This window comes from Myotis nattereri (assembly GCF_964212035.1).
Source record: "Myotis nattereri genome assembly, chromosome: X".
Classification (NCBI taxonomy): Eukaryota; Metazoa; Chordata; class Mammalia; order Chiroptera; family Vespertilionidae; genus Myotis; species Myotis nattereri.
The window spans coordinates 1,944,109-1,970,368 of record NC_138078.1 but is presented as its reverse complement, the minus strand read 5'-3'; the positions used below and the strand labels follow the sequence as shown (position 1 = coordinate 1,970,368).

Sequence of the window (26,260 nt, the reverse complement as noted above, 5' to 3'; positions counted from 1 at the left end):
GGATGCATGGATGGGCAGGCAGGTAGAGAGAGGATTAGATGGATGGATGAGAGTATAGGTAGGTAGGTAAGCAGTTAGATAGATAAATCGATAGAAAATTACACTAAATTTTAAGGAAAATAATATATATTTAAAATCACTCTGATAAATTTAATAATAAATTTTTTTGTCTAGAAATCTGTAAGATTACTGGAGTTATTATTATGCTTGTCCAATGCGTGTATGCACTTTTTGTAAAAATGTTTAATTTTTCCCTTCACTGCTCCATGTCCTCCCATCTCCACAGACTCTACACGTGACAGGATTAGTGAGGAATTATCATTTAACTGCATTCCACATGTCCCTCATTTATAGCAGAAGATTTTAATTGAGGGAGAGAAGACAAGAGTGTCATTATATTAAACTAGAGGCCCAGTGCACAAATTCGTGCACCAGTGGGGTGCCTCGGCCTGGCGTATGGGATCAGGCCAAAACTGGCTCTCTGGCATCCCCTGAGGGGTCCCGGATTGCGAGAGGGTGCAGGCCAGGCCAAGGGACCCCACGGGTGCACGATCGGGTCCGGGGAGTGATATGGGAGGGTGGCCAGCCTGGGAGGAACCCTGGGAGGGCTCCAGGGTGTGTCCGGCCCGTCTCGCTCAGTCCCGATCGGTCGGACCCCAGCAACAAGTGAACCTACCAGCCGGAGCTGCTGCCCCCTAGGGGTCAGTGCATGTCATAGCAAGTGGTTGAGCAGTCTTAGCACATCATTAGCATATTACGCTTTGATCGGACACTTAGCATATTGGGCTTTTATTATATAGGATGTATTTTTACACGTACTCATTAGCTAAGGGTCATGAAAGCCAGGAAGAGGCCATTCCAAAGGAACTCATGCTGAAAATATAAAAATAGAGGAACCGTCCAGCTGGTGTGGCTCAGTGGGTGAGCATCGTCCCAGGCACCAGAAGGTCTCCAGTTCGATTCCCCGTCAAGGGCACACGCCCGGGTTGCGGGCTCGATCCCCGGTGGGGGGCGTGCGGGAGGCAGCCAATCAACGTTTCTCTCTCATCACAGATGTTTCTCTCTCTCTCTCCCTCTCCCTTCCGCTCTCTCATTAAAAAAAAAAAAGAATAAAAACATTTAAAAACGAATAAATAAAAGATGAAAGTGCATATTAAAAAGAAGTGGGAGGTCGGTGGAGAGAGAGAGAGAGAGAGAGAGAGAGAGAGAGAGAGAGAGAGAGGAAGGGGGGCGAGGGGCCAGCCAGGAGGTCAATTAGGAATTGCCAATACCATGAGCTGAGACCTACGTCTTCTGTAGATGCCTGGCTATCTCCTAGAAATTGCTCTTTTCTCTAAATTTCCCCCAATTTTCACAACAGCTGTCCCCGTCGGCCGGAATCCCTGGCCAACTGCCCCCCCATGGGCTCGTCTCCCGGCTGCATGGTGTGAGCATAAATTACCACGCGACGAGGGGGAGCCCATATGGCCCGTGTCCACCAGCCACTCCAGGGGGCCCCGGCTGCTGGCAACGGCCAGGTCTGTCTTCCCGTTCGTTCCGGCTCATGGTGCACGGACAGAAGGCGGGAGGCCACTGCGTCCAGCCGGCCTCGGGTTTGCTCAGGGCAGGGCCTTGCCTGGACGGTGACGGTCACCCCCATGGCATTTCCAGATAAACAGGAAGAGAGCTGTATTCCAGCCGATTCGCCGGAATGCGGGGCATTGCATTTAAAATAGGAACTCTCAATCGGGCAGCGTGGCTCGATGGTCGAGTGTCCACCCATGAACCAGGAGGTTGCAGGTCGATCCGCGGTCAAGGGCACCTGCCTGGGTTGCGGGCTCGATCCCCAGTAGGGGGCGTGCCATAGGCAGCCGATCCTTGATTTTCTCTCATCACGGATGTGTCTAGCTCTCTCTCTTCCTCTCCCTTCCTCTCTCGGAAATCAGTCCTATATAATAAAAAGCTAATATGCAAATTGACCGAACGGCAGAACAACCGGTTGCTATGATGCGCACTGACCACCAGGGGGCAGACGCTCAAGGCAGGAGCTGCCCCCTGGTGGTCAGTGGCTCCCACAGGGAGAGCACCACTCAATCAGAAGCCGGGCTCACGGCTGGCGAGCTCAGCAGCTCCACGGCAGCGCTAAGGATGTCCGACTGCTGGGTTGAGAGCGGGCCTAAGCCGTCAGTCGGACGTCCCCCGAGGGCTCCCAGACTGGGAGATGGTGCAGGCTGGGCGCCTCCACTGCACGAATTTCATGCACCGGGCCTCTAGTAAAACTATATTTTTAATAATAATAATAAAAAAAAGAGCCCAAATCGGATTGGCTCAGTGGATAGAATGTCGGCCTGCAGACTCAAGGGTCCCAGGTTCGATTTTCCGTCAAGGGCATGGACCTGGGTTGCGGGCACATCCCCAGTGGGGGGTGTGCAGGAGGCAGCTGATCGATGTTTCTCTCTCATCGATGTTTCTAACTCTCTATCCCTCTCCGTTCCTCTCTGTAAAAAATCAATACAATATATTTTTTAAAAAAATAAAAGATATTTCAGCATTAACATGGGAATGCCCTCAGGGGCTCTCTCCTCTCTCTCAGCTCTGCTTGAAATTTGGAGAACGTCTGCCTACCCCTCCCATTCACACGCGCGTCAGGTCAGGGTCTCCCGGACGCAGGGCAAGGACCATTTTTTTGCAAAACACACCCCAGTTGTCGAGCCGTGTCCGCAAACCGCCTGAGACGCGTCATGATCAATAACTTCTCCCCACGTGGCCAGCTGGGGAGACGGCTGGGGCGTCCGTGCTAAAAGCCACTTTAATGCACGCCTTCGTCCACGCTAATTGAGACGTAATTATTTAGATTCCCACGTTCTGACTCCCGGCACATGGCATTTGGCACAAAGACACGGAACAATTAGGAAATGGATCATTTTGTGTATATGTGTGTGTGTGTGTGCGCGCACTCGACAGAAACCATTATTTTAATGTTTATGGGGAATGTGACGGCAACATGAAATGTAACCGTTGCTTTCTGTGGCGTAGAACATTCGGGGTGTGTGATAAGGCTGTTTGGGGGGGCTGTTGAATTTGATCTGAAATACCCCAGGGATTGGGTCGTTTTTATAGCTCGAGCTGGTTCGTGCTGTTCTGCATCTATTTTTTTTCAAGACAGTGTAGCCCAGTGGGTGGCGTGACTCCGTGGTTGAGCGTCGACCTATGAACCAGGAGGTCAGGGTTCCATTCCCATCAAGGGCACAGGCCCGGGTTGTGGGTTCGATCCTAGTAGCGGGCGTGCGGGAGGCGGCCGACCCATGATTCTCTCTCATCATCGATGTCTCTCTCTCCCCCCTCCCTTCCTTCCTCTCTGAAATCAATAAAAGTCATATATATTGAAGACAATTTAAATGATTTTTAATCCTTAGAGAATATTTTATACCTGGACGTCAATAGCTCAGTGGCCGTCTTTCTATGCACAACCTGAATGAAATTTGCACGCAATGGAGATTTTTGGTTCCCTGACTTCTCCCCAAATTATACAACTTGGTTGCCACTCGAAGGCCAATCATCTTATCATTTCATTCTTCTGGTAAAGTTTGTTTCTGTGAGATTGCCTACGCATAGGTGAAGTGTAGACGATTTTTATTTTTTATTTTTTGTCTCGGACATCGGGTCATTGTATATTCTTCTTCATGGGGCGTTTTCCTAGAATACTGTGTTTTCAGCTACATTTCATCCTGTCCTCACTGACGTTCACAGTTGCGTAGAAACCCCTCCGTAATGCTTATAGCACGGAGTTTTGATCTGTTTTTCTGAAACCGGGAATGGATCCTAGGTTGACTGCATGTCTCCTGTTGAGAATGGGCGGAGCCGGCCGGACTGACTCAGTTGGTTGAGCGTTGCCCTGTCAATCGAAAGGTTGTGGGTTCGATTCCCGGGCCCAGTAGGGGGAGCATGTAGGAGGCAATCAATCCATGTTTCTCTCTCATCACCGGTGTTTCTCTCTCTCTCTCTCCCTCTCCCTTCCTGTCTGTAAATTACAATCAATAAAACGTTTTTTTTAAAAAAAACATATTTGCCTAAAGTCTGTAGCTTATATATAGAAAAATAGAGGCCCCGGTGCACAAATTCGTGCACCAGTTGGGTCCCTCGGCCTGGCCCACGGGATCGGGCCGGAACCGGCTCTCCGACATCCCCCGAGGGGTCCTGGATCGCAAGAGGGTGCAGGCCAGGCCGGGGGACCCCCTGGTCCACGATGGGGGCCGGGGAGGGACCGCGGGAGGGCTCCAGGGCGTGTCTGGCCCGTCTCGCTCAGTCCCAATCGGCCGGACCCCAGCAGCAAGCTCACCTACAGGTTGGAGCGTCTGCCTCGTGGTGGTCAGTGCACATCATAGCGACTGGTCGACCGGTCGACTGTCAGCCCCCTGGTGGTCAGTGCACGTCACAGCGATCCGTTGAGCGGCCTTAGCATATCATTAGCATATGACGCTTTGATTGGTTGAATGGACGACCGGATGACCAGACACTTAGCATATTGGGCTTTTATTATATAGGATTATATCGGATAGTGCTGTCCTCTGTACGTAAGTGCTGTACGTAGATACATCTGTTAAAATGTTTTCATTGTTTTTTTATATATATTTTATTGATTTTTTTACAGAGAGGAAGGGAGAGAGATAGAGAGTTAGAAACATCGATGAGAGAGAAACATCGATCTGCTGCCTCCTGCACGCCCCCTACTGGGGATGTGCCCGCAACCCAGGTACATGCCCTTGGCCAGAATCGAACCCGGGACCCTTCAGTCCGCAGGCCGACGCTCTTCCCACTGAGCCACACCGGCCAGGGCTCTTTTCATCGGTTCTGAAGAGAAAGGTAATTACGTCTCTGACTTCCGTGTTCGGAGTGAGCACGTCTGAATGTCATTCCACGTGTGTGATCCTCGGCGTGGGCGATTCCCCAAGGGCCTTTGTCGGAATAAGAATTGCGCGTCTCTGCCCGTAATTGGATAAGAGGCTTAAGGATTCATAAACCTGGTCCCTCCTGTGGCTTCTCTTCATCTCAGTCTGATTAGCATCGGTTTCTCTTAATCTGTGGGGGAAGGAAAACATCATTGAATACATGTATTCAATGGATTGTGTCTACTGACGTTTCTGCTTTGGATGTCCCAGTAATATTTCACGAAGAAGGTATTTTTCTATTGAGATGGGGTGGGGGAGAGAGAGAGAGAGAGAGAGAGAGAGAGAGGAGAGTTTTAAATTTATATTTTTATATTAAAAATATAAAAAATAAATAAATTTTTTTATTCATTTCAGAGAGGAAGGGAGAGGGGGGAGAGAGAGAGAGAGAAGAGAGAGTTTTAAATTTATATTTTTATATTAAAAATATAAAAAATAAATGATTTTTTTTACTCATTTCAGAGAGGAAGGGAGAGGGAGAGAGAGAGAAAAACATTGATGATGAGAGAGAATCATGGATCGGCCGCGTCCCGCACGCCCCCGCCTGGCCGGTTGCAATTTTGTTTGTTGTTTTTTTTAAATGATAGAAATGGAAATGTGAGGTCAGGCAGTGAATTATTTTGAGAGTCAGATCATAGATATATTTATTTTTCAATTTATTTTTATTGATGTCAGAGAGGAAGGGAAAGGGAGAGAGAGAAACATCCATGATGAGAGAGAATCATGGACCGGCCGCCTCCAGCATGCCCCCTACTGGGGATCAAACCCGCAACCCGGGCCTGTGCCCTTGACCGGGAATCGAACCCGGTACCCTTCAGTCCGCAGGCCGATGCTCTATCCACCGGACCAAACCGGCCAGAGGTGTGTGTGTGCGTGTGTGTGTGTGTGTGTGTGTGTGTGTGTGTGTGTGTGTTTGATGGCCGTTTCAATATCCATCTGGACATTTATTTATTTTTTGGGCTCTGAGTGTCTATTCTCTTTAGCGGCATAAACCCCACCAGGCCTCTCTGCTGTCTCTGTGGCTTTGCCAGGCCCTCACTCCAGGCTCGCACCCAGGGCAACTGAACTAATTTTAAGGTCTGAGAGCAATGTAGAGTTTGTGCTTGTTTTGTTGTTTATAAAACACTAGAGGTCCCAGTGCACAAATTCGTGCACCAGTGGGGTCCCTCGGCCGGGCCAATGGGATCGGGCTGAAACTGGCTCTCCCACTTCCCCCGAGGGCTCCCGGATTGCAAGAGGGCACAGGCCAGGCTGAGGGACCCCCCTCCTCCCGCCTCCCGAGTGCACAAATTTCGTGCACCGCGCCTCTAGTCTATATAATTTTTTTAAAAAACTGTCGCCCGAGCGATGCCCGAAAGATCGAGCCCGTCTTTCTGAGGCTGGTGTCAGTGAAGGTTCGGAGATATGGGATGTGTGCGATGCAGCATCTCCGTGACGGATGGACGTAGGTTCTCTGGTAGCTCCCTTTACGATCCCCTTGAAAACATTTCTGTATAGAATTGCCGGCGGAATATTGATTCCCCCTCTGCTCTCCATCTGTTAGAAAAAGAAACACATAAAACCAAAAAAATACTCACCTGGCTGAGTTCCAGAAGGAATACGTAATGATGTTTCTTCATCTGCCTCATGGAAACACGCCTCCTCCTGGCCCCATAAAATGTGTTTCCGGCGTTTTCTTAAGTTTGTGGCAGGAAGTCCCATGGATGAAAAGTTACATGTGGAGTCCTGGCTGGTGTGGTTCAGTGGATAGAGCGTCGGCCTGTGGAATGAAGGGTCCCGGGTTCGATTCCCGGTCAGGGACACATGCCCGGGTTGCGGGCTCCATCCCCAGTAGGTGGCGTGCAGGAGGCAGCTGATCCATGATTCTTTCTCATCATGGATGTTTCTCTCTCTCTCTCTCTCTCCCTCTCCCTTCCTCTAGGAAATCAATAAAAATATATATTTTTTAAAAGTTAGACACGGAAACTCCCCAGCAGTCCATCCACGGCGTATTTAGATTGAGCCCCCAGACTATTCTAAGACCCTTTAACACTTCAGATGAGAAACGTCTGAATTTAATATCAGACATTATCTCCTCTCCTTTGGGTGTAATACTTTATATTTCTCCTAATTGTCTCATTGCTGAAACCTCTTACGCATCTTGAATTTAGAAGGCGAGGGCATAAGGAAGAAACTCATTTTAACAGAGGATAAAATCAGTGTGAAAATTTATGATTTCAAAGTAAAACCATTATTAATTATGGTTATGACAGTAAAGGCATTGGTGAAATTTATTGTAAGCAAACAAAACCAAATAAAACTACATATCGGTCTATGTAGTTTTTTAATTTTTAAACATAATTCTTCGTTGTTGGAGGTGTTACAGATAGCTCCCTATTTCCCCCCATAGATCCCCTCCGGCCGACCGACACCCCTCACCCCAGGCCTCACCACCCTGCTGTCTGTGTCCACGGCTGATGCACAGATCGATGTGTACAAGGTCTCTGGTGGATTACCTCCCACCCACCCACCCCCATGTATTTTTTTAAAATATATTTCTATCGATTTCAGAGAGGAAGGGAGACGGAGAGAGCGATAGAAAAGTCCAGGATGAGAGAGAATCAAGGATCGGCCGCCTCCTGCACGCCCCCTGCTATATGGGGATGGAGCCCACAACCCGGGCCTGTGCCCTTGATGGGAATCGAACCCGGGACCCTTCGGTCCGCAGGCCGACGCTCTAACCACTGACCAACACCAGCCGGGGGCCAGATGTGTTTCGGAGCCACATTCTGAGACAGCGGCGCCCTCCCTGCTTTCAGGGTGACGGGACCCGGGAGAGGATGGGTCCTGCTCATCCAGCCGACACAGGGCAGGAGGCAGAGCTGCCCTGAGTGAGCTGTGCTCAGGAGGCCGCCCCTGAGGGACTCACAGCCCCGCTTCTCTCTCTCTCTCTCTCTCTCTCTCTCTCTCTCTCTCTCTCTCTCTCTCGCTCGTTTTCTGCATCAGCTGCCGGGAGTCATGAGACGCCTTGTCGTAAAGGATGGAGCACATTTCCCTCCGAGCCCCTGCTTCCAGCGCTTCCTTCCTTCATCGGCCGGGTTTGGCCACCTTGGGTTTGTTGTGATGATAATGGAAGCGAGTCTATGCTGTTTCACTTTAATTCATTGGATAGAGGAAAGATAGATAGATGATAGATAGATAGATAGATAGATAGATAGATAGATAGATAGATGATTGATAGATAGATTGATAGATAATAGGAAATAAATTGATGGATGGATAGATAGATAGATAGATAGATAGATAGATAAATAGATGATAGATAGATAGATAGATAGATGATAGATAGATAGATGATAGATAGATAAATGATTGATAGATAGATTGATAGATAATACGAAATAAATTGATGGATGGATAGATAGATAGATAGATAGATAGATAGATAGATAGATGATAGATAGATGATTGATAGATAGATTGATAGATAATAGGAAATAAATTGATGGATGGATAGATAGATAGATAAATGATTGATAGATAGATTGATAGATAATAGGAAATAAATTGATGGATGGATAGATAGATGATAGAGATACATAGATGATAGATGATAGATAGATAGATAGATAGATAGATAGATATAGAGATAGATGGAGAGATAAATAGATGATAGAGATAGATGGATAGATAGATGATAGAGATAGATAGATGATAGATAGATAAATATAGAGATAGATAGATAGATAGATAGATAGATAGATAGATGATAGATAGATATAGTTAGATGGATGATGGATGGATAGATGAATATATACATAGATAATCATTAGATAGATTGATAGATAGACAAGTAGATATGTAGATGATAGATGATAGATAGATAGATAGATAGATAGATAGATAGATAGATAGGTAGATAGATGATAGATGGATATAGTTTGATGGATGATGAATGGATGGATAGATGAATAGATAGATGATAGATAAGCTAGACAGACAAGTAGATACATAGATGATAGATATAGATAGATAGATGATAGATAGATAGATAGATAAGATAGATGGATGATAGATGGATATAGTTAAATGGCTGGTGAATGGATAGATGAATATATACATAGGTAATCATTACATAGATAGATAGATAATAGATATAGTTAGATGGATGATGGATGGATAGATGAATATATAAAGAGATGATAGATATAGATAGATGATAGATAGATAGATAATAGGTGGATAATAGATATAGTTAGATGGGTGATGGAAGGATAGATGAATATGTAAAGAGATGATAGATATAGATAGATGATAGATAGATAGATAGATAGATAGATAGATAGATAATAGATATAGGTAGATGGGTGTTGGAGGGATACATGTATAGACAATAGACACATACAGTTACATAGATATTTAAGTATATACACACATTTCTTTTTTTAACCAGATCTCTCTCTCTCTTTTTTTTAATTTACTCTGTATGGTCTGAATTGAAATGCCTCTTGTCTAATTTGGGGGAATTCTCGCTGCTTTAGACATAATCACTGTGGTGCCTTCAGCTAAAGGTAAATTAACCAAAGCACTGCTATTTCGCCGCTCTCTGTTTTTCGTGGCAATCAGTGTTAACCTCAAGCGCGAAATAAGCATTTTCCCGCACAAGATGATAATGGCAGCTCCCCCAAGAGGCATCGCATATACACATTATAGTAGAAGTTTGTACGTCTTTGCGAGTCGGGGGCACCGGAGCTGGCCCTCGGAAGAAGGAAAGACAGCAGAGACCTCAGAGAAACGCCAATCAACCAATCCCCAGGCAGTTATGAATATCATCCTATAGCATAAAAGGCTAATATGCAAATTGTCCCCTTGACCGGGAGTTCGACCAGGTGTTCCATCAGGGGCCGGGCCAAGCTGGCCAACTGTCTGCGGCCCCTCCCCCCAGCCAGCCCCACCTCCAATCGGCCCCCCTCCACCCTGATCGCGGGCAGGGCCAGTCAACCAACTGCCTGTGGCCCCTCCCCCTGTTTGGCCCCGCCCCTAATTCCCCCTCCCCCAATAGTGGGTGGGGCCAACCAACCGCCCGTGGCCCCTCCCCTGTTCGGCCCTGTCCCTAATTGCCCCCACCCGACCCGGATTGGGGTGGGTTGGCCGGCCACTGCCCACAGCCCCTCCCCCTCAGCCGGCCCTCCCCTGATTAGTCCCCCTGCATTGGGGCAGGACCAGCTGGCCAACCTCCCGTGTCCCCTCCCCTGAGCCGGCCTGGCCTGATCGGCCGTGATTGGGGTGGGCCCGCCGTATCCCACACATGCAGGAATTCGTGCACTGGGGAGTTCGCTCGCTTGCTATGATGTGCGCTGACCACCGGGGGGGTGGGCAGAACGAAAAAAAAAGGCCCCAGCCGGCAGCCGGAAGGCCCCCATCGGCCCTGATCGCCGGCCAGGCCTAGGGACCCTACGTGTGCACGAATTTCATGCACCAGGCCTGTCGGCTACAATAGCTGAGACCTTAATGAGGCAGAGCCAACCAGTGTTGCAAAGCTTGGGGGTGTTTCTGGGTTCAAAACAAAAATATTATGTGAGCGAGGCGATGTTGTTGGATTTTGAAAGAATCGGAACAGAATTCATCGCCCTTGTTCCAATAGGTTGCGTGGATTAATTTACGGGAAAAGGAACAAATCGAGTTCCTGATTCTTGTCTGACCGCTGATGGTATCGGATTAGTGAGCGGTAAGAAACGTCACTCCCATCACGGCCGTTGTGCTTCCTTTAAAGCTTCTGGTGTGTTTTTTTAATTATTATTATTTTTTTATTGATTGATTGGAGAGAAAGAGAGACGTTGATTTGTTGTGTAATAAGCAAACTCGATTTCCTATTCTTTATTTTCTTTCCGGAACAGAATGGGTTTTACTTTTCGAAAATTAATATCGTTTCCAAAATAAATGGACTTGAACACCCCTGCGTAGACTCATTCTCAGATAATTGTGTGGGCGGAGGCAAGATGCTCCATGGAATCTATTCGTGATTTCATGGGTCCCCACGTTTGGGAAAATTCTGCTACGGGAATCAAATAGCTCTCGTAATGGCCTTGGGTTTATTCTACTGACATTAGAAATAGAATTAGGCCCTGGCCGGTGTGGCTCAGTGGATAGAGCGTCGGCCTGCGGACTGAAGGGTCCCGGGTTTGAGTCCTGGTCAAGGGCACGTGCCTGGGTTGTGGGCTCGATCCCCAGTGGGGGGCTTGCAGGAGGCAGCCGGTCCGTGATTCTCTCTCATCATGGATGTTTCTCTCTCTCTATTCCTCTCTCACTTCCTCTCTGAAATCCATACAAATATATTTTTTTTTAAAAAAAGAAATAGAATTAGACTTTGTGCAATATCGAGGTGGTAATTACACCTGATAGATCGATGGCCGGTTACTGCTCGTGTCATTCTTAAGTAAAATAAAGCAACCCCTTTGGGGGTCGAACGCCCCTCTCCCAGGGGTCGCCTAAGACCGCCGGAAAACACATCTATAATCACATATTGTTTTTGTGATTGATCACTGAGCTTTCATGATGTTCCATGTGTCACCGTGAAAATCCTTCCTGCAGATCAGACGTTTCCATGACGATTCGTAACAGCAGCCACATGACCGCGATGACGCGGCCACGAGAATAATGTTATGGTTGGGGGTCCCCACAGCATGGGGAGCTGTATTCAGGGGTTGCGGCCTTAGGAAGGTTGAGAACCACTGATATAGATAGATATATAGATATAGATATAGATATAGGTATAGATATAGATATAGATATAGATATAGATATAGATATAGATATAGATGATATAGATATAGATGATATAGATATAGATATAGATATAGATGATATAGATATTGATATAGATGATATAGATATTGATATAGATGATATAGATATAGATGTAGATGATTAGATATAGATAGAGATATAGATGATATACATATTGATATAGATGGTATAGATATAGATGTAGATATAGATATAGATGATATAAATATAGATGATATAGATATAGATGTAGACATAGATATAGATATAGATGATATAGATATAGATGTAGATGATATAGATATAGATAGAGATATAGATGTAGATATAGATATAGATGATATAGATATAGATGTAGATGATTAGATATAGATAGAGATATAGATAGAGATATTGATATAGATGATATTGATATAGATGTAGATGATATAGATATAGAGATATAGATGATATAGATATAAATGTAGGTGATATAGATATAGATAGAGATACAGATGATACAGATATTGATATAGATGATATAGATATAGATGATATACATATAGATATAGATGACATAGATATAGATGATATAGATATATAGATGATATAGATATAGATATAGATATAGATATAGATATAGATATAGATATAGATGATATAGATATAGTGATGAAGCAGCAACGAGAATAATGTTATGGCCGGGGGTCCCCCCAGCACGAGGAGCTGCATTCAGGGGTCGCGGCCTGAGGAAGGTTGAGAACCACTGATCTAGAAGGATTGCTCCGTTCCGTCGTCAGAAACGATTCCAACGAGAGAAAATCAAAGACGTGATCCATTGCCATAAACGCGCCTGGTGAGCAATCTCCTGGAAACAGCAGAGAATCCCAGCTTGCATTGATTTGACTCATTTTCGTCGTCATACCTCAGTGGTTCTCAACCTTCCTCACACAGCGAACCCTTTAACACAGCTCCCCATGCTGTGGGGACCCCCGATTTCATGGTGACACATGGAACATCATGAAAGCATCGTGATCAATCACAAAAACAAGATGTAATTATAGATGTGATTTCCGACTTTCTTAGGCGACCCCCAAAGGGGCCACGACCCACAGGTTGAGAACCACTGTTGTACCTGTTCCCCGTTCTCCTCACATAGACGTCTTTCACGGCCCCGTTCATGGGGCCTAAACGAAATTCTCTCTCGTCTTGGCTGTCTTGGGGCAGCTCCTGCGTCGAGCGTCTGCCCCCTGGTGGCCAGTGCGCGTCATCGCGACCGGTCGTTTCGCCAGTTCAGTCGATTTGCATATTAGGGTTTTATTATATAGGATTCGAGGCCCAGTGCATGAAATCCGTGCACTGGGGGAGAAGTCCCCTCAGCCCCGCCTGCAACCCCTCGGGCTGGGGCAGCTCCTGGGTCGAGCGTCTCCCCCTGGTGGCCAGTGCGCGTCATCACGACCGGTCGTTTCGCCCGTTCAGTCGATTTGCATATTAGGGTTTTATTATATAGGATTCGAGGCCCAGTGCACGAAATCCGTGCACTGGGGGAGAAGTCCCCTCTGCCCCGCCTGCAACCCCTCGGGCTGGGGCAGCTCCTGCGTCGAGCGTCTCCCCTTGGTGGCCAGTGCGCGTCATCGCGACCGGTCGTTTCGCCCGTTCAGTCGATTTGCATATTAGGGTTTTATTATATAGGATTCGACGCCCAGTGCACGAAATCCGTGCCCTGTTGGGGGGGAGGGATCCCCGCAGCCTGGCCTGCAACCTCTCAGGCTGGGGGCAGCTCCTGCGTCGAGCGTCTGCCCCCTGGTGGCCAGTGCACGTCATCGCGACCGGTCGTCCGGTCGTTCGGTCGTTGAGGCTTTTGTCCTATATGTTTCCTTTTGGCTTTCCTTCTGTTAAATTCAACATGGGCTCGTAAACCCACTCACTGATGTGGGAGGCAGGGCCCCTGATTTAAAAAGGCCGCTAAGCCCAGCCAGTGTGGTTCAGTGGTGAGCATCCACCTAGGAGCCAGGAGGTCAGGGTCCGATTCCCCGTCAAGGGCACAGGCCCGGGTTGCGGGCTCGGTCCCCGGTCGGTGGTGTGCGGGAGGCGGCCGATCCGTGGTTCTCTGTCATCAAGGATGCTTCTCTCTCCCTCCCCCTTTTCATCTCTGAAATCAAGGAAATAATATTTTTCTAAAAGAGAAACAAAGAGACCATTTGTGTAGAAAATTATAGGCGTTCAAGGGACCCCCTTCATTCATTCGTCCGGAGCTTAGATTGAAGGTCTTGGACTCCGCCGGGACCTTCCTTCTAAGGACGCTGCTGTCTTCTTGTTGTTGGTAGAATTCTACGTGTTTGTCAGCCAACGCCCATCCTGCTTCTGGATTCCGTCGAACACGCTATTTGGACAATCAGGGCAGGACAGGGCCGTCGCCTCACCCGGAGGCCATAAAATGGGGACGTTAGCCCGGTTGACTGTCGAAACGAATAGAGAAGAAAACAAAAAAAATCCCTGGATTTTGCAGGAAATGGAAACGCCGAAGCAGACACTATGGGGACACCAGCTTACACACACACACACACACACACACACACACTCACACCATATTCATTCGCCGCATTTCGCAAACAGGCCATGGAGTATTGCTCATCGCCTGGCTTGCTGTCTGCCTGGGGCGTGTGGAAGGAATTCAGAACAGCCAAGATCAGATGTCCCCCCGGAGGGGGGTCCTGTGGGGAGAACTCACATCTCCACGCCTGCACCAACTCTCGATTCACTGCGTGCGTCCGTGTACGTGGTTCCTTAGCTTCCACGTGGGCGTGAGGTCGGCGGACACGTGTCATTCTCCGATTGTCCCGTTTCACCCTGCACCCTGCTCCCCAGGTCCCCCCTGTGCCGTCGCGGACGGTCACGGTCCTTCCTTTTTCAGGGCTGCGTAGTACTCCACGGTGTCGGCAGCCAGCAGCTGTTCTGTCTGCCGATGGGCACGTGGGCTGTTTCCAGCTCTTGGCGATTGTCAGTGGCGCTGCTACAAACATAGCGGGGGGCATACGTTCTTTCCGATGGGTGTATTGGGGTTCTTAGGACATATTCTGAGAAGTGGGGGTCTCAGATAGCTATACTTATAATAGGGCAATATGCAAATGGGACGTGACGCCGTCACATGACGACCCATCGGCAGGAGGGCGGGGCCACGAGCTACCCACGGCGGTGGGTGGGCGGGCGGCCAGCCGAGGGAATCGCGGGGCGCAGGGGGGCTCCCTTCTCTCTGCGTCCTCGCCGGCAGGTGGCGTTGGCTGATGCACGTATGGCGACACCCCCATTGTCGTTTTAATTTGCGTCTCCCGGCCGGCCAGCGACGTCGAGCCTTTCTCCATAACGGCACGTCGCCAACGTCTCCTGTCGCTTCTCGGAAACAAATTGCGCCCATCGGTCATTTCTGCAAAGAATGAATCGCCTCCCTCTGTCGTGGGGGATACGGGGCCCGTCTCTGGTTACCCCACGGCCCCCCAAAAGGCCACGATCGGCGTGACTTTTACACATAAAACCGCACGAAGGAGGCTTTCCTTCTCAGCAAAGCGTGTTTCGTTGCGTGAAAAAATGTATAAAAAAAGGTTTACGGCTAAACGCCGGAGCTGCCAAACATTCGATGGCAGGAAAAGGGACTTAGAAATGTTTTCTAAATATGTTTTTATTGATTTCAGAGAAGAAGGGAGAGGGAGGGAGAGAGAAACATCCATGAGGAGAGAGAATCACGGATTGGCCGCCTCCTGCACGCCCCCTACTGGGGATCGAGCCCGCAACCCAGACCGGGAATCGAACCCTGAACCCCTGGTTCAGAGGTGGATGCAAACCACTGAGCCACACCGGCCGGGCTCGTAATTAGTAATTGCTAATCACATCAGGGAGGTGGGGTATGTGCTGAATAGCAACCACCTTGCAGGGGTTAATTCTGCAGGTATCTGTGGGCTCAGGGGGCAAAGAGTCCCGATCGTTGCCTATTTTATTTTATTTTATTATTTTGATTTTTTTACCGAGAGGAAGAGAGAGGGATAGAGAGTTAGAAACATCCATCAGCTGCCTCCTGCACGCCCCCTACTGAGGATGTGCCCGCAACCAAGGTACATGCCCTTGACCGGAATCGAACCCGGGACCCTTGAGTCCGCAGGCCGACGCTCTATCCACTGAGCCACACCGGTCAGGGCCCAATCGTTGCCTTTTTGATACAAAAACCCACTTCCTTACAGGCCGGCGTGGTTCTGTGGCTGAGTGTCGGTCGACCTAGGAACCAGGAGGTCCCGGGTTCGAGTCCCGGTCAGGGAACACGCCCGGTTTGCGGGCTCCACCCCCAGTGGGGGGCGTGCAGGAGGCGGCCGATCCATGATTCTCTCTCATCATGGATGTCTCTCTCTCTCTCGCTCTCCCTTCTTCGCTCTGAAATTAATTAAAATATATATATTTTTAAAGGATTCTAATATATATTTTTGAAGGTTATATCTATTTATAAAGGTTCAATATATATTTTTTTAATAAAAAAACGAATGGTAAAACCACACATTTAGTGCTTTTGTAGGCGTGCACTGGGGTTTGCACACACACACACACTTAATTTTTTTCCCCTTTGAAAACCCGGTTTTAAGCGTCTTTTTCATTTTGTCGATCAAAGACCAGCGTACGCAATGGGAATGGTGGCTGGAATCTAGAATTGCTGCTGTTGTCACCGTTACAGATCAATTTCTCCTCCTGCGTCAGCCCCATAGGAACCCCAGAGACGAAATCCGTTCTATTGGCCACAAAAAAACAGATGATTTACACGGCAGCTCGCGGGACCCATAAACCACAATCGATCAAACAGAAACAATATTGAGGGCGTTTTTTTTTTTTTTTTTAATTTTAATGTGGTTTTTTTTCCCAGAAATAAATTTATTTGCATAATATTTATATCAAATTCAATTTTGCCAAATCCATATCATAATGTTTTTTTTTCTTTTTTCGTTTTTTTTCTATTTTCTTTCTTTCTTTTTTTTTACTTTTTTTTTTCATTATTATTAGTTAAGGTATTACAAATGTGTCCTCATCCCCCCCCTTAACCCCCAACCTCCCCCCCCCCGTGGATTTTTTTTCATTGATTTTTATAGGGAGAGAGAGAGAAACATCAATAATGAGAAAGAATCATCAATAATGAGAGAGAATCATCAATAATGAGAATCATCAATGATGAGAGAGAATCACCAATAATGAGAAAGAATCATCAATAATGAGAAAGAATCATCACTGATGAGAGAGAATCATCAATAATGAGAGAGAATCATCAATAATGAGAAAGAATCATCAATAATGAGAGAGAATCACGGATTGGTCGCCTCCTGCACGCCCCCTACTGGGGAATCGAGTCCGCAACCCGGGCTCGTGCCCTTGACCGGGAATCGAACCCGGGACCCCCTGGTTCCCAGGTCGACACTCTAACCCCTGAGGCACACCAGCCGGCCGGGCCGACGGGCTCTTGCTAGTAGAAAATTGAAACTATTTTTCTCTTTTCTCGCAGGGTTCTTAAGTACGGGCGACCAGGCGGCCAAGGGCAACTACGGGCTCCTGGACCAGATCCAGGCCCTGCGCTGGATCGAGGAGAACGTCGGCGCCTTCGGGGGCGACCCCAAGCGCGTCACCATCTTCGGCTCGGGCGCGGGGGCCTCGTGTGTCAGCCTCCTGACCTTGTCCCACTACTCGGAAGGTAACGCGGGGACCCCGGGACCCACCCAGGAAGCTGTGCCAACCAAAATGACCTGTGCCTACATGCTCTCGTTTCTTCAAGATATTTTTGCTAGAGGCCCGGTGCACGAATTCGTGCACAGGTTGGGGGATCTGGACGGCCCACCCTGATTGGGACCATTCGGGCCGGGCCAACGGGGGTGGGTACGGGAGGGGATGCCCAGGAGGTTGGCCGGCCAGCCCCGCCCCCAATCAGGGTTGGGGGGCGCCAATCAGGGGCGGGACCGGCCAGGGGAAGGGGCTGCGGGAGGTTGGCCTACCAGTCCTGCCCCACATGGGAGGGGGGGTCATTCCGGGTTGGACTGGCCGGGGGGAGGGGCCATGGGCTGTTGGCCGGCCGGGCCCACCCCCTGGACGAACTCCCAATCGAGCGGATAATTTGCAGATTAGCCTTTTATTCTATAGAACTGATATCAGAGAGGAAGGCAGAGGGAGAGAGAGAGAAACGTTAATGATGAGAGAGAATCATGGACCGGCTGCCTCCCGCACGCCCCCTACTGGGGATCGAGCCCGCAACCCGGGCCCGTGCCCTTGACCAGGGATCGAACCCAGGACCTGTCTGTGTATGGGATGGTGCTCAACCCACTGAGCCGCACGGGCCAGGACCCACAAAATTCTATGACGGCGCCTCTGATACATGGAGGAGGGGAGCAGGAGGGCATCTCTGAATTCCCTTCCGTGGGTTTGTTTTTCCTGTAATGAACTGGCCCCCGATTCTCCCCCTGGGGCAGGGTACCCCGTGACGACGCAAATACCCCACCAGGTGGCGGGAGGAGAAAGGCAATGCAAGCCCTGGCCAGTGTGGCTCAGTGGCTAGAGCACCCGCCTGCAGACCGAAGGGTCCCGGGTTCGAATCCTGGTCAAGGGCATCTACCTCGGTTGCAGGCTCCTCCCCAGATCAGGGCGCGTGCAGGAGGCAACCCATCGATGCGTCTCTCTCACATCGATGTTTCTCTCTCTCTCTCCCTCTCTCTCTTCCCACTTTCTCTAAAATCAATGGCAACATATCCCCAGGTGAGGATTAAAAAGGGAAAAATAAATAAAAAAGAAAGAAGATGCATTATTCTATCAGTGCAGCTAAATTGCCTATGTCGTTCCATTTACTGAACCGATATTTGTGGGGTGTGCATGTGTGTGTGTGTATAAAAACATCCTATAAAATCAATGTGCAACTCTCGCTGGTTTGGGGCAGTGGATAGAGCGTCGACCTGCAGACGGAAGGGTCCTGGGTTCGATTCCCGGTCCGGGGCACAGGCCCGGGTTGCGGGCACGATCCCCAGTGTGGGGCGTGCAGGAGGCGGCCGGTCCATGATTCTCTCTCATCATGGATGTTTCTCTCTGTCTCTCTCCCTCTCTCTTCCTCTCTGAAATCAATAGAAACATATATATATTTTTAAAAAAGAACGAGAAAGAGAATGCCTAATTTTATCAGTGCAGCTACATTGCACATATCATTTCATATATATATATATATATATGAAAAATATATATATATATTTCTCTCTATATATATATAAATGAAATATATATATATATATATATAGAGAGAGAGAGAGAGAGATAGATAGATATATAGATAGATATAGATATAGATATATAGAGAGATATATATTATTGATTTCAGAGAGGAAGGGAGACAGAAATTGAGTTAAGAAACATCCACGATGAGAGAGAATCATGGTCCGGTCGCCTCCTGCACGCCCCCTACTGGGGATCGAGCCCGCAACCGGGGCCTGTGCCCTTGAGCAGGAATCGAACCCTGACCTCCTGGTTCCTAGGTGGATGCTCACCCCCTGAGCCAAACCAGCTAGGAATCGTCCCATTTCCTTAAACAATCTTTGTGGGGCGCATGCATGTACGTGTGTGCATGTGTGCGTTTGTGTGAGAATAAGAACACCCCTTAAGATCCACGTGCAGACGGAGATGGTTGTGGGGGTGCCGGGATGGAATCGAGGAAGCCAGCAGGAGCCAGTCCCCGCCTTGTCTGCCCTCCCCCAGCGGCGTCTCTGTCTTTGGGGTGACTCCTCCCTTTTCTCTCTCATTGGCGTGCCCCCCGCCCCCCCCCCCCCCCCGCAGGCCTGTTCCAAAAAGCCATTATCCAGAGCGGGACCGCCCTGTCCAGCTGGGCCGTCAACTACCAGCCGGCCAAGTACACGCGCATCCTGGCGGACAAGGTGGGCTGCAACATGCTGGACACGACGGACCTGGTGGAGTGCCTGCGTGGCAAGAGCCACCGCGAGCTCATCCAGCAGACCATCACGCCCGCCACCTACCACATCTCCTTCGGGCCCGTCATCGACGGCGACGTCATCCCGGACGACCCCCAGATCCTCATGGAGCAGGGCGAGTTCCTCAACTACGACATCATGCTGGGCGTCAACCAGGGCGAGGGCCTCAAGTTCGTGGACGGGATCGTGGACAACGAGGACGGTGTCACGCCCAACGACTTCGACTTCTCCGTGTCCAACTTCGTGGACAACCTCTACGGCTACCCCGAGGGCAAGGATACGCTGAGGGAGACCATCAAGTTCATGTACACGGACTGGGCCGACAAGGAGAACCCCGAGACCCGGCGCAAGACGCTGGTGGCCCTGTTCACCGACCACCAGTGGGTGGCCCCCGCCGTGGCCACGGCCGACCTGCACGCCCAGTACGGGTCGCCCACCTACTTCTACGCCTTCTACCACCACTGCCAGAGCGAGATGAAGCCGGGCTGGGCGGACGCGGCCCACGGGGACGAGGTGCCCTACGTCTTCGGCATCCCCATGATCGGCCCCACCGAGCTCTTCAGCTGCAACTTCTCCAAGAACGACGTCATGCTCAGCGCCGTGGTCATGACCTATTGGACCAACTTCGCCAAGACCGGGTAGGTCGTGCCCCTCGAACCCCCATCCCTACCCCCCCCCCAGGCCAGGCCGGTCCAGTGGTGGCCTGGCTCCCAGATGTCTGGTTGCTCCTCTGTGTTTTTGGTGGGTTGTTTCATCGAGTCTTATTTATTTCTTTATTATCCTCTCTAATAAAGAGGTAATATGCAAATTGACCGTCACTCCAACACACAAGATGGCCAGCAGGGAAGGGCAGTTGGGAGGGACCAGGCCTGCAGGGGAGGGCAGTTAGGGGCAAGCAGGCCAACAGAGGAGGCCGGTTAGGGGCGATCAGACCGGCAGGGGAGAGCAGTTAGGGGCAACCAGACCGGCAGGGGAGAGCAGTTAGGGGCAACCAGACCGTCAGGGGAGGGCAGTTAGGGGCAAGCAGGCTGGCGGAGGAGGGTGGTTAGGGGCGATCAGGCTGGCAGGTGAGCAGTTAGGAGTCAGTGGTCCCGGATTGCAAGAGGAATCGGACCTAAACTGGCAGTCAGTATGCTAATTAGACCGGACGTCTTCCGGACGTCTTTCGGACAAAGCCACAGTGGCAGGGGCTGAGGCAGAGGCCGTTAGGAGCCATCAGGCCACCAGGGGAGGGCGGTTACAGGTGATCAGGCTGGCAGGGGAGCAGTTAGGGGGTGATCAGGCTGGCAGGGGAGCAGTTAGGGGGGCGATCAGGCTAGCAGGGGAGCAGTTAGGGGTGATCAGGCTAGCAGGGGAGCAGTTAGGGGCGATCAGGCTAGCAGGGGAGCAGTTAGGGGGTGATCAGGCTGGCAGGGGAGAGGTTAGGGGGTGATCAGGCAGGCAGGCAGACGAGTAGTTGGGAGCCAGCAGTCCTGGATTGTGAGAGGGATGACCCAGATTGGAGAGGGTGCAGGCTGGACTGAGGGACACAAAACCCTTCTGACCTCCTTGTGCACGAATTTTGTGCACCAGGCCTCTAGTCTATATATATATATATATATATACATATATATATATATATATATATATATATATATATATATATATATATATATATATAAAGCTAATATGCAAAGTGTCCCCTCGGAAGTTTGACCAGGAGTTCAATTGTTCGTTATGATGTGCGCTGACCACCAGGGGGCGGTGCAGAATGAAGGGAGGCCCCGGCCGGCAGCCAGAAGGCCCTCTTTGGCCCTGATCACTGGCCAGGCCTAGGGACCCTACCTGTGCATGAATTTCATGCACTGGGCCTCTAATTTAAAATATATATAAATACTAGAGGCCCCATGCACGAAATTCCGCAAGGGGCTCGGCCCTCGCAGCCTCAGCTTCGTGCAGAAGGTCGTCCGGAAGGACGTCCGGAAGGTCGTTTAGTTCTCTGGTCCTAATGAGCATATTACACTTTTATGATTGTAGATAGACACATTATTTTTAAAAAATTTTTTTATGGATTTCAGAGAGGAAAGGAGAGGGAAAGACAGAAATATCCATGTTGAGAGAATCATGGATCGGCTGCCTCCTGCATGCCCCCTACTGGGGACCGAGCCCACAACCTCGGGCTCGTGCCCTTGGCCAGGAATCGAACCTGGGACCCTTAAGTCTGCAGGACGACGCTCTATCCACTGAGCCACACCGGCCAGGACAGCTACAATACACCCTGACCGGGAATCGAACCCGGGACCTCCTGGTTCCTAGGTCGACGCTCAACCACTGAGCCACACCGGCCAGGCTGGAAATAAACTTTTTAATCATTTTGGGTTTTCTTTTTCTTTTTTTTTTTTTTTTAATGCAAAGCCGGTGTCATTTATCATCGATTTAACTGAAGCATTAAAAGAAAATTGTGGAAGCCAAACAAAGCCATTAAATTCTCGTTAGCTCTCCTGCCCGCCCGAGGGCTCTGCAGCTGAGGCTGCCTCCCTTTGTTTAAACATGAAAGAAAGAGAAAGACGAAGGGAATTAATTAGTGGCAAGCCGGCCTCAGGACGATACCTTCCCCGGGTCCCAGGGAACGCGGAGCCTGGACGGAAAACCCCGCAGGATTCTGTCGTTGGAGGCGTCTGAAGGCCGAGACCGCGGTTCCGAACAATCCCTCTGCCCGCAGCTGCGTTTTCCACCCTCGTGGGCCTGGCCAGTGTGCTCAGTGGTTAGAGCGTCGACCTATGAACCAGGAGGTCAGGGTTCGATTTCCGTCAAGGGCACGTGCCTGGGTTGCGGGTTGGATCCCCAGTAGTGGGCGTGCCGGAGGCAGCCGGTCCATGATTCTCTCTCGTCGTCGATGTTTCTATCTCTGTCTCCTTCTTCCTTCTCTGAAATCGATCAAACTCCTATATAATAAAAGGCTAATGTGCAAATTGTCCCCTCAGGAGTGCGACCGCCCGCTATAACATATGCTGACCACCAGGGGGCGGTGCAGAATGAAGGAAGCCCTGGCTGGTAGCTGGGGGAAGGAAGGCCGTGATCGGCCCTAAATTGCAGACCAGGCCTAGGGACCCCACCCATGCATGAATTCCATGCACTGGGCCTCTAGTATATATATATATTTAAATTAAAAGCATTGCTCCTAGCCGGTATGGCTCAGTGGATAGGACATCAGCCTGTGGACTGAATGGTCCTGGGTTCGATTCCCTGTCCCAGGCACATGCCCAGGTTGTGGGCTCCATCCCCAGTAGGGGGCATGCAGAAGGCAGCCGATCCATGATTCTCTCTCCTCATGGATGTTTCTATCTCCCTCTTTCTTTCCTCTGTGAGATCAATAAAAATATGAAAGAAAAAAATAAAGAAATCTCACCGAGGTAACAAGACAGAGATGGTGGAGGGCCTCAGATTCTTTTAGAACGGTCGGGTCTTCATCCAAGTAGGAGCTAATTCCCTATCTGCCCCTCACGGGGTGCAGAGCTGAAATGACACTCAGGCACACTCATGGCAATGAGTTGTTTTTTTTTTTCTTTTTCCTTTAATTAATTTGGAAAGCTCGTTGGCACGCCAACGAGGCCACTTGGAACTTCACTGAGTGCGCAGAGCAAAATGCACTCGAAATCCAAGTACATACGGAACGTAATTTCCCCGGCAGCAGCCGGATTGAGGAGAAAAAGGGGGAGATGGATAGCGGATGGGCACAGTCTAGCGACTGAAGTGTTTGTGAGTGAGTGACAAGGGGTTCAGAGGTCGTTGCTAGCTAGTGATTTGCAATATGGCCCTGGCTGGTGTGGCTCAGTGGTTGAGCATCAACCTATGAACCAGGAGGTCAGGGTTCGATTCCCGGTCTAGGGCACATGCCCAGGTTGCGGGCTCCATCCCCAGTAGGGGGCGTGCAGGAGGCAGCCGGTCCATGATTCTCTCTTATCATGGATGTTTCTAGCTCTCTCTCTCTCTCTCTCTCTCTCTCTTCCTCTCTCTGGAATCAATAAATATATATCTCACGGTGCACATAGGACCACAAAGTTGACATGACTCCCAACATGCATTGCTGTGAATATCTGGTAGAAGGTTCAATGTTTGCACTTCGCCAAGGACATCCTGATATGCCCAATGGCTCATATGATGTGCGTGGCGGGGAGGGGAGCAGAGAGAAAGAGAGAGATGCACAGAGATAGAGAAAGAGGGAGATATATTAAGAGAGAGACACACAGAGAGAGGGCAAGAGAGATAGATATAGAAAGGTAGAGAGGGCCCTAGCTGGTGTGTCTCAGTGGGTGAGCATCGGCCTATGGACTGATGGGTCCCGGGTTCGATTCCGGTCAGGGGCACATGTGGGGTCCGTCTGGCTCCTCCCACCCAATGGCGGCCCATGAGGTGGGCCATTTGGGGGGAGTGGCCGCAGGAGGGCTCCAGGGCGTGTCCGGCCCGTCTCACTCAGTCCTGATCAGCCGGACCCCAGCAGCAAGCTTACCTACCGGTCGGAGCTCCTTGCCCATGGTGGTTAGTGCACGTCATAGCGACTGGTCAACCGTCTGCCCCCTGGTGGTCAGTGCACATTATAGCAAGCGGTTGAGCGGACTTAGCATATCATTAGCATATTACGCTTTGATTGGTTGAACGGACGACTGGCCACCCGGACGCTTAGCATATTAGGCTTTTATTATATGTCTAATAACAGGGTGATATGCAGATTGGTTGAGATGCCGTCACATAACAACCAATCAGCAGGCTGCGTGTGCAGCAGGAGTGGGTGGGCGGGGACTTACAGCGTCAGTGGGCGGGGACTTGAGGCTCGACTCCCTGCCCCCGGCAAAGGCCCAATAGCAATATTAAAATATTTCCTTTAATTAATTTAACTTTTAATGTGCACAAATTTCGTGCACCAGACCCCTAGTATAGAATATAATAGGAGATAGATAGATAGATAGGTAAATCGATAGGTATATAGATATAGATAGACAGATATAAATATATATAGACTAGAGGCCTGGTGCACGAAAAATTGTGCACTCAGGGGGGGTCCCTCAGCCCGGCTTGTGCCCTCTCTCAGCCTGGGACCCCTCGGGGGATGTCCACCTGCTGGCTTAGGCCCGCTCCCTGGGGGATTGGGCCTAAGCTGGCAGTCAGACATCTCTCTGGCAGCCTGGGAGCCTTCAGGGGATGTCCAAGTGCTGGCTTAGGCCTGCTCCCCGGGGGGATTGGGCCTAAGCTGGCAGTCAGACTTCCCTCTGGCAGCCTGGGAGCCCTCGGGGGATGTCCGCCTGCTGGCTTAGGCCCGCTCCCTGGGGGGATTGGGCCTAAGCTGGCAGTCAGACATCCCTCTGTCAGCCCGGAAGCCCTCGGGGGATGTCCACTTGCCAGTGGGGAGCAGGTCTAAGCTGCAGTCGGACATCCTTCGCGCTGCTGAGGAGGCAGGAGAAGCTCCCACCATCACCACTGTGCTGGCAGCCGTCAGCCTGGCTTGTGGCTGAGAAGAGCTCCGCGTGTGGGAGCCCACTGACCACCAGGGGGCAGCTCCTGCATTGAGCGTCTGCCCCCTGGTGGTCAGTGTGTGTCATAGCAACCAGTCATTCCCAGTCGTTCTGCTGTTAGGGTCGATTTGCATATTACCCTTTTATTCTATAGGATATGAAGATGTAGTTGTGCAACGTGGAAGCAGATGACCTCCTTTCTCTCTCTCTCTCTCCCCCCCCCCTTTCCCCAGGGACCCCAACCAGCCCGTGCCTCAGGACACCAAGTTCATCCACACCAAACCCAACCGTTTCGAGGAGGTGGCCTGGTCCAAGTACAACCCCAAGGACCAGCTGTACCTGCACATCGGCCTCAAGCCCCGCGTGCGGGACCACTACCGGGCCACCAAGGTGGCCTTCTGGCTGGAGCTGGTGCCCCACCTGCACAACCTGAACGAGATCTTCCAGTACGTCTCCACCACGACCAAGGTGCCGCCCCCCGACATGACTTCCTTCCCCTACGGCACCCGACGGTCCCCGGCCAAGATCTGGCCCACCACCAAGCGCCCGGCCATCACGCCCGCCAACAGCCCCAAGCACGCCAAGGACCCGCAGAAGACGGGCCCCGAGGACACCACCGTCCTCATCGAGACCAAGCGCGACTACTCGACGGAGCTCAGCGTCACCATCGCCGTGGGCGCCTCGCTGCTCTTCCTCAACATCCTGGCCTTCGCCGCCCTCTACTACAAGAAGGACAAGCGTCGCCACGAGACGCACCGGCGCCCCAGCCCCCAGCGCAGCACCACCAACGACATCGCCCACATCCGCAACGAGGAGATCATGTCCCTGCAGATGAAGCAGCTCGAGCACGAACACGAGTGCGAGTCGCTGCAGGCGCACGACACGCTGCGGCTCACGTGCCCGCCCGACTACACCCTCACCTTGCGGCGCTCGCCCGACGACATCCCACTCATGACACCCAACACCATCACCATGATCCCCAACACGCTGACGGGCATGCAGCCCCTGCACACCTTCAACACCTTCAGCGGCGGCCAGAACAGTAGCAACCTGCCCCACGGGCACTCGACCACCAGGGTATAGCTCGGCCGCCCGTGTCCCCAGCCCCCCGGCCCCCCCC

General features: G+C 50.4%; 1 protein-coding gene across 1 annotated transcript in view; it reads left to right on the top strand.

The window, feature by feature from the left end:
- Positions 1-26,260, top strand: part of LOC308510854 (neuroligin-4, X-linked) — a 58,003-nt gene that overhangs the window by 30,849 nt on the left and 894 nt on the right. Inside the window, exons 2-4 of the mRNA XM_081080906.1 lie at positions 17,200-17,385; positions 19,500-20,289; positions 25,374-26,260. The exon at positions 25,374-26,260 is cut by the window's right edge and continues 894 nt beyond it. Of these exons, the coding sequence (XP_080937032.1) occupies positions 17,200-17,385; positions 19,500-20,289; positions 25,374-26,223 (1,826 nt within the window). The 3' untranslated portion in view covers positions 26,224-26,260. The remainder of the gene's footprint in view (positions 1-17,199; positions 17,386-19,499; positions 20,290-25,373) is intronic.